This window comes from Physcomitrium patens, chromosome 7 (assembly GCF_059467195.1).
Source record: "Physcomitrium patens ecotype Gransden chromosome 7, ASM5946719v1, whole genome shotgun sequence".
Classification (NCBI taxonomy): Eukaryota; Viridiplantae; Streptophyta; class Bryopsida; order Funariales; family Funariaceae; genus Physcomitrium; species Physcomitrium patens.
In genome coordinates, this window is record NC_143416.1 from 2895002 (window position 1) to 2904785 (window position 9784).

At 33.8% G+C, this 9784-nt stretch overlaps 1 protein-coding gene across 1 annotated transcript; it reads right to left on the reverse strand.

Annotated features, from left to right (window-relative positions):
• Nucleotides 1-460: 460 nt before the first annotated feature.
• Nucleotides 461-5259, reverse strand: LOC112285117 (phytochrome-associated serine/threonine-protein phosphatase). The gene is made up of 10 exons (XM_024525660.3): nucleotides 4907-5259; nucleotides 3938-4084; nucleotides 3503-3570; nucleotides 3059-3116; nucleotides 2725-2835; nucleotides 2350-2400; nucleotides 1911-2054; nucleotides 1605-1700; nucleotides 1321-1392; nucleotides 461-1154 (listed from the first exon to the last, which is right to left on the reverse strand). Exons 1-10 carry the CDS (start codon nucleotides 4985-4987, stop codon nucleotides 1071-1073), a joined length of 912 nt encoding a protein of 303 aa, XP_024381428.1. The 5' UTR covers nucleotides 4988-5259; the 3' UTR covers nucleotides 461-1070.
• Between the last annotated feature and the right edge of the window lie 4525 nt (nucleotides 5260-9784).

Consider the following 9784-nt stretch of genomic DNA (forward strand, 5'->3'; position numbering starts at 1 on the left):
TAAAACTGCATGGAACATTTCTTGTCCGATTCCTAATAACATTTTTTTAAAATGAGAATTTTTGAGAATTTTATAAATTCAAGCAGGAAGACTCATAATCATAGCTAATTAGAAGTTATAGTTGTAAAAGGTTCTTTCAAAGAGGGTCCTGTTTGAAAATGACTCATTTGAAGACAGTCAACCAGAAAATCACTCTAGGTGATACATTTCTATTATTTCTAACACGATAAACTAGTACAAAATATGCCGTTCTGAACGAGACATTTACATGACAAGATAAATAAAAAAATTATCAACAGATTCTTTAAAAGAAAAAACCAAGTAACTGTTGTTTTCTTGAACGGAGACTTACCTCATAAATGTTATACAAAAATTAAACCGAGGTTCTTCAAGTTGATGCACAAAACTGAACCGAACATCCACAGATAAATTCATCCATACAGCCACAGGAAGACCAGTATAACTTGAAACTAGATAGCTCCACGGAAGAAAGCTGCTGAAGCCAGTTTTAGCTTTGCACATTCAATGTGCGTCACAACTTCGAAAATTGCGGAGTACATATATCAAGAATGAAAAAATTAAAAATGTTTGACCCTACATTGTCTTGGTGCCCATGAGCTACAACTTAAGTGGCATCTGAACTAGCGGACAAACTTCAACATTCAACTACCCACCCTCTGAACATGACTGCACAAAACCATGTACATAAGTCAAGGCCTCATTAGATAATAAGAGATAATCGATACGCACCCTCCCCAACCAAAGCTGCCCAATCTACAACTACTAAATGAATACAGTAAGGTTCAACAAATCCTACGGCAAAAGAAGTCTATTTCAAATGACAAATTTCACCTCAATACTTTGAGGTCTGTTTAGAATACTTCCTTCTGACTAACCAAGAAATCATAATGCTACAGAATGATTACTGCCTTGAATCAAGTTGCAGACAAATACGCAGCCATTGGGACATGACACCACAATCCATGTATTACGCAGGTAGCAGGGTTTACTTTACTAGGAGCACCATATGATGCTTTCCGGTCGTCATGTGGTATCTGCGACAAATATCTCTACAAGAAGTAAGGAACTCCTGCTCGAGGTGCCATCATAGCCTGGTTCTCCTCGGTCTCAGTAAAAAATTTCACATCTCTCTCCTGCGATGTCAGAATCACATCAGTAACAATATCAGAAGTCAACTTGATTAATGTCAGTTGACATGCATGTGATATGTACGTCGCATTGCAAAGGAACATTAAATCCTAACAACAAGAATGATAGCGTTGGATATCATGACCAGAACGTCAAAGATATGAAACCTACCATATTTTCGTTGAAGCTTAAGATTGAAGCAACATTTCCACATCTGTAGCAATAGTTTGGAGCGGACCACACCTGAAACAGATGAAACAAGTCACGAGGTTTCAGTCAGATTGTTTTAAAGCAGAATAATAAAAATAATGTTGAAACAACGTTGCTGTTTCCAATGTGACACCCAGGATTCTACCTTGTAGAAGATATCTCTTGAACGGCTATATTCCAATCAGCTCAGCTCGAACAATTCAATCATAGAACAATAATGGGCAGAAAAAAAAAATGGTATATACCGTGACAAGTCCTTTGTCAGGAAACATGTACTTCAATCCCTCTTGAACTAATTGATGCGCACGGCATACAAGCTCCAATCCGTTTATGTGATTGAACTGCAATACTACCCACATCAGAGCAACATAGACACGAAACTTAAACTAAATATCTAAAGCAGAGGGTTTACACAATACGAACACATACACTAGCATTAGACAAGCCTCCGCTTAAATAGAGCACTCAAAGTGCAACGGAAAGCCAAGAAATTCCAACTCATAACTACTCCTCCCTGGAGGCAGAATTAAGTTCACGTTTAGAGAGCATGCCTCAGAGGTAACGCGTGCACCAAAAAGCCACCCAGCACCTCGTGGGCTAACAGCCCAAGTTTCGATATCCTCAGGATCACTCCACATCAAGTCACAGAATGGCCCTTCATGAGGAATCTCACACTGCCTCTCTATCACCCTAATCTGCACACATTATGAGAAAGTGAAACTTTTCAAATTCATCCATAATGAAGCAAGACAAAATCCACGAATTAAAAGATTGACTAGACTCAGCACATTGTAGTACCGCAGAGCTCATGTGCAACGTTCCACCTAGAAAAGAAGACCATCTTTTCTACAAAAGACGATACTTGACCACCTTACGAATTATTAGAGGTTCTAGTTCACGTCGAAGAAACACCTAAATTTACAAAAGATTTCTCATAAAATCAGAAACCAATATATTAAATTACCACATTCCAGAGAAGATAACGCTTACCTGATCAATTGTCCGAATGTCTGGAGACAGACCTCCATGAACACACAACACCTGGAACCAGATGATGTTCAGATCTCAGCATTCATTACACAGGAAGAATAACAAGTCAAACTTAACTACATCGCTACAGACTCAAACTCTTAAAAGCCTTGGTATATGTCCCTAGTATATGTTCTAAAAGCCTTCCATGGTTAAAATTAACAAAAACTCCACTAAAACCTCGTGCACTTACATAGTTCTGGTCAAACTTCCCCAGTCTGCATCACTGATCAAATTAATCCTCAACCATGATGACATCTACTGATAGACTCTTCTCAAAACATAAAGTTAAACAGACATACAAGCAATATTTAACCACGTAAGTTTCCCCCTTACCCTTCCATCTATTATGGCTGAGAGTGTAAGGTAGTCAAAAACATCAGTGCAGTACCGCCAAGCATTTGGGTTTCCATACTTCCGCTGGCATTCGTCATAAAATCCATATACCTGTCAAACACACCAATTCCGTTCAAAACCAACAACATTTCATGGTCCACACAAAAAGTAATTGAATTCAGATAACTTTCACATGCATAAATATATGGCAACACTCGGCGTTGGGGACGCAACCACCAAATCTACATATTCCCAATATCTTAACACGTCCAACACTGTACGTGCACAAATTTGCATCGTACTCGGATTAATCACATAATAGTCAAGTCAATACCTGAGTTATCTGTCTACTCTCATGGTTACCCCTCAACAACGTCATATGAGCAGGGTATCTGCAAACAAAAGAAACAAACAAGAAACTGTTGAGTAATTTTTAAGCTCGAAATCATTCAATATAAATAGCTCATCCTCCCTGAAAAAATGTCAGCATGAAAAGTGAACTGACCCGTTAAAAAAAAGCAACTACACTGATGAGAACACGGGGGGGGGGGGGGGGTATATATAAAATAAAGCATGGCTGAGTACATTGATACGTTGGAAACAGTGAGCTACAGCGGCCTGGGCTGACCACCTCAGATTTAGCACGACTTTAATTTGTTAAAAATACCAGATTGTGCAAAACAGATCAAAGTAGCGGGCTAAGCGCAAATCAATAGATGAACGACGACGGTTGTACGAAAAACTGTGAAGGTGAAGAACCCAAGCAATCTCACCGTACCTTGCTTTCAGCAGCAAAAGTATTGTAAATACTTCCAAACTGTTGTAACCTCGATCCACAAAATCACCCTGCGCATTCCCACAATTGAATTGCGAACAGGTGTAAACAAAACCGTTTCCGTCGAGGCAGAAACATTAACAACTCTCAGAAACCACCTGTTTGACTTGGGTATTAGCTAACATTCTTGATAAATCTTTAAAAAAACGTATTGTTCTGGACCACAATGCCCTAACACAATCAATAGAATCTTAATATTGATAATTTCAAAGTTGCATTGTAGGCCTATACAATGGCATACTACACAAAAGCGACAGTATATGGAATTTATCAACCATAGAAAGCAATTCAATTTTATTTACTTCTAGTACATTAAAAACAACGTACTGTAAACTGGTACAGAGGTCCAAAGAAAGAAGTGTCTTCAGAGGCACGCACCATGAAGATGTAGTTTGTGCTGGGGACGTGTCCTCCAGTCTGAAAAAGCTTCATCAAGTCATGAAACTGGCCATGGATATCGCCACAAACAGTAACGGGACTGTTGACAGGCTGAACATTGGATTCCTCCACCAATATTTCTTTCACCTGCGATGAACAAAACAAAGTTTGATGAAAGTCATGAACACCGATGCCAGCGAGACCATTCGTATAACCATAAAGAAGGACTAATTTCTCAAACGCAGAGAACAGATGCTGCAGATTATGACTAAATGCTGGAGGATAACTTACGAACGAATTGATGTGCACTTTCTTCAGTTCAAAAGTGAAGAAAAGAAACGCTACTTTTTCAATTTCTACTTCGACTGTCATTCCAAAATTAATGAAGGATTCAAGTTCGACTCAGATAGACCTCCAGTAGCTGGCGTAAAGTAGAGTTCTCAACGAAAAAGGAAAAGAAATTCAGCATCATTTCAGTGAATTGAAGGCTCGATACGATATCAGACCATTTGCAGCCCTATATATATATATATATATATATATATTTTCATGTAGAAAGAAAACATGCATCCAAACTTTCCGATCCATTATTTCAATGCAGAAATTATTATTTCCGAGCCGCTGCTTGAACTAGCTGCTCAAACTAATCCAGCTCCCAATATTCTCCACAATCTAAATAACGATCGAACGTTCCAATATAAACAAATAAATATCATTAGACGAATAAAAATTGAAAATTGAAAATTAAAAACGGTGACAGGGGCACTCAATAAGGATGCGACCGCATGAACTGCCTCCACCTTACACAAGTCGTTTTGAGGTCAAACCCTAATGCCTTCAGTGAAAGTCCCGCGCCATCCAATCTCTACCGACACCTAAATGATGGAGCAGCAGATCCAAACATCACGTAGACATAACCACGCCAACACTCCACAAGTAACGAACCCCGAGCAGAGTTTCCGCACTTACATATTCACATAGTTGCTTGAGCTCGTCTTCCAAGAGGTAGTTGCCGCTCTTCACTTTCTCAAGCCACTGATCTAAGTCCATCACGTTGTGTCCAGTCCCCTTCCTTTGCGCAGCTAACAGCAACACAGGAAACAAAAACCAAACAACCACCGCCGCGCACGCTGCTTCTTCCGCGCGCAGCTAAAACCACTACGGTTTCCTCGGCCCGCTTCCTCTCTTCGTCAAACTAAGTTTGAAGCAACCCTAGCGCGCGCAAAAACAGCCTCCGGAGTCTCAAAAAGAGTTTGTTGCTCGGATCTAATTCTCTCTCGCCGTGATGGGGGGGATGTCCGGCGTAGCAGCCCGCGCTGGTCCCAGAGCATCCCAAGTGTGTTGAGCCACAACAAACTAAGATTAGCTCTACCCCATCGCTGGAATGGCTTTTCCGGAACGGAGACTTGGTCTCGCCTCCGCCATCCCTCGCAGACGAGGCCCCGACGGAAGAAGAAGCTGCTGCTTTCCCTCGCGTTCGTCCTGTCCCTCGTCGTCCTCAACCTCCGGCGGACTTTCGTCCGTCCCGCCTCCGTCGACCCCATTCCCGGTGACTACATCCTAATACCATGGAGACTTGATTCTAAACCTCAGCATTTTTTTGAGTCGGATTACATGTTTTTTTGAAGAAATGTTGTAATTTTTTCTTCAAATAAATTTATCAGGAGTAAAATTTTAATTTCAAGAAATAAAAATTCAATATACTTGGATCTTTTTTATATCATAAGAGTAAGATTCTTGCTTTGCTACAATAGTTATTGATGAAGCAAGTTATTGTATTACTAATATATATACATATATATATATATGTACTAGAATTTCTTCTGAGTACGTTTTTTTTGCTAAATAATCTAAATATCAATCAAAATAAAAAGTCAATTTCTAGAATATATCATTCTTAGGTCAATAAATAAAAATAACTTTTTGTTGTAATTATATTTTGTATTTCTATTTAATTAGTATATATCCCACCCTTGATATGTGTGGGATATATACTTAAAAAAAAAAAAAAAAAAAAAAAAAAAACTTGTTACATTTATGTAGAGTCAGCACTTTATCACTTATTGAAAGTAGTATAAACAATTTGTAACACTTGCATGAATGATACTTATATGACTTTAGAATTAAAAACAATAAAACTTACATAAATAAAGGATAAAAATACATAAGATATGAATTTCATCATACATCTTAAGTGTAATGGAAGAATTTCTTTTATTTTGAAGTGTTCAAATGCTCTAGATAATAGGTATAACATTAGTAGGCATTTCTTCCAAATATTGTTTCAAGGTCAATAATGCACTTTTAGCATCCTTGAATCCTACTCTATCTACAATTATATCATCAATTTGAACATTATCAACTTCTTCAATGGATTCATTGTCAATTGCATCATCTCTTTCATCAAGCATACTTATAATTTCTTTTCCAATAAATATATAGAAATTGTTTAGATGAAATTATAGTTCATAATTGAAAAATTCATGTGCATTAATAGTAGGTCTGATTTCACTCTTTGCAAATGTCAATGTCAATGTTCCAATAACTTAATAATTTTATTCAATTCTTATTTTTGTATTACTTCTTGAGCTTCTCTATCTCTCATAATTGCTTCTTAAGATTCTATATGGTCACAAAGCACTAAAAAAAATATGTGTCCATTTTTAATAATTCATGATTTTTAATGAAGTAACTCCAATACACTAAATACTCTCTAATATTATCACAAATTGATACACATAAATATCTTTGCTCTTATTTTTTAAAAGAAAAACTATTTGATATTGAATTGGTTACTTATAGTTTTAACCTTCGAGTAAATAATTAATTTTTACATTCATAGATTGAAATCTACTTATAGTACTTAGAAGCAAGAATTCAAGTCTACTCAGCCACAATTGAGTATCTACATTAAGTACTTAGTGACTTCAGAAATTATGAGCCAATAGTAATAACTTTTCTTTATGTGCATCAATCATCTTCTATCCAAAATCAAGCATATATTTTTCAAATACATGTGTAGTCATCTAAGCTTTTTTATTTCTAAATTGCTTAATCTCAAGGTTATCTAATAGTAATAACTTTTCTTTATGTGCATCAATCATCTTCTATCCAAAATCAAGCATAAATTTTTCAAATACATGAGTAGTCATCTAAGCTTTTTTATTTCTAAATTACTTAATCTCAAGATTATCTAATAGTAATATCTTTTCTTTATGTGCATCAATCATCTTCTATCCAAAATCAAGCATAAATTTTTCAAATAAATGTGTAGTCATCTAAGCTTTTTTATTTCTAAATTGCTTGAACTCAAGGTTATCTAATAGTAATATCTTTTCTTTATGTGCATCAATCATCTTCTATCCAAAATCAAGCATAAAATTTTCAAATACATGTGTAGTCATCTAAGCTTTTTTATTTCTAAATTGCTGAATACCAAGGTTATCTAATAGTAATATCTTTTCTTTATGTGCATCAATCATCTTCTATCCAAAATCAAGCATAAATTTTTCAAATACATGTGTAAACAGCTAAGCTTTTTTATTTCTAAATTGATTAACCTCAAGGTTATCTAATAGTAATATCTTTTCTTTATGTGCATCAATCATCTTCCATCCAAAATCAAGCATAAATTTTTCAAATATATGTGTAGTTATCTAAGCTTCTTTATTTCTTAATTTCTTAATACCAAGGTTATCTTATAGTAATATCTTTTCTTTATATGGATCAATCATCTTCTATCTACAATCAAGCATAAATTTTTCAAATACATGTGTAGTCATCTAAGCTTTTTAATTTCTAAATTGTTTAATCTCAAGGTTATCTTATACTTATATCATTTCTTCATGTGCATCAATCATCTTCTATCCAAAATCAAGCATAAATTTTTCAAATACATGTGTAGTCATCTAAGCTTTTTTATTTCTAAATTGTTTGACCTCAAGGTTATCTAATAGTAATATCTTTTCTTTATGTGCATCAATCATCTTCCATCCAAAATCAAGCACAAATATTTTAATTATATGTGTAGTCATGTAAGCTTTTTTATTTCTAAATTATTTAATCTCAAGGTTATCTAATAGTAATATCTTTTCTTTATGTGCATCAATCATCTTCTATCTAAAACCAAGGATACATTTTTCAAATGTATGTGTAGTCATCTAAGCTTTTTTATTTCTAAATTGCTTAATCTCATGGTTAACTTAAAGTAATATCTTTTCTTTATGTGCATCAATCATCTTCCATCCAAAATCAAGCATAAATTTTTCAAATACATGTGTAGTCATTTAAGCTTTTTTATTTCTAAATTGCTGAATACCAAGGTTATCTAATAGTAATATCTTTTCTTTATGTGCATCAATCATCTTCCATCCAAAATCAAGCATAAATTTTTCAAATATATGTGTAGTCATCTAAGCTTTTTTATTTCTTAATTTCTTAATACCAAGGTTATCTTATAGTAATATCTTTTCTTTATGTGGATCAATCATCTTCTATCTACAATCAAGCATAAATTTTTCAAATACATGTGTAGTCATCTAAGCTTTTTAATTTCTAAATTGTTTAATCTCAAGGTTATCTTATACTTATATCTTTTCTTCATGTGCATCAATCATCTTCTATCCAAAATCAAGCATAAATTTTTCAAATACATGTGTAGTCATCTAAGCTTTTTTATTTCTAAATTGTTTGACCTCAAGGTTATCTAATAGTAATATCTTTTCTTTATGTGCATCAATCATCTTCCATCCAAAATCAAGCATAAATATTTTAATTATATGTGTAGTCATGTAAGCTTTTTTATTTCTAAATTATTTAATCTCAAGGTTATCTAATAGTAATATCTTTTCTTTATGTGCATCAATCATCTTCTATCTAAAATCAAGGATACATTTTTCAAATGTATGTGTAGTCATCTAAGCTTTTTTATTTCTAAATTGCTTAATCTCATGGTTAACTTAAAGTAATATCTTTTCTTTATGTGCATCAATCATCTTCCATCCAAAATCAAGCATAAATTTTTCAAATACATGTGTAGTCATTTAAGCTTTTTTATTTCTAAATTGCTGAATACCAAGGTTATCTAATAGTAATATCTTTTCTTTATGTGCATCAATCATCTTCCATCCAAAATCAAGCATAAATTTTTCAAATATATGTGTAGTCATCTAAGCTTTTTTATTTCTTAATTTCTTAATACCAAGGTTATCTTATAGTAATATCTTTTCTTTATGTGGATCAATCATCTTCTATCTACAATCAAGCATAAATTTTTCAAATACATGTGTAGTCATCTAAGCTTTTTAATTTCTAAATTGTTTAATCTCAAGGTTATCTTATACTTATATCTTTTCTTCATGTGCATCAATCATCTTCTATCCAAAATCAAGCATAAATTTTTCAAATACATGTGTAGTCATCTAAGCTTTTTTATTTCTAAATTGTTTGACCTCAAGGTTATCTAATAGTAATATCTTTTCTTTATGTGCATCAATCATCTTCTATCCAAAATCAAGCATAAATTTTTCAAATACATGTGTAAACAGCTAAGCTTTTTTATTTCTAAATTGATTAACCTCAAGGTTATCTAATAGTAATATCTTTTCTTTATGTGCATCAATCATCTTCCATCCAAAATCAAGCATAAATTTTTCAAATATATGTGTAGTTATCTAAAAGGTTAATTTCTTAAAACCAAGGATACATTTTTCAAATGTATGTGTAGTCATCTAAGCTTTTTTATTTCTAAATTGCTTAATCTCATGGTTAACTTAAAGTAATATCTTTTCTTTATGTGCATCAATCATCTTCCATCCAAAATCAAGCATAAATTTTTCAAATACATGT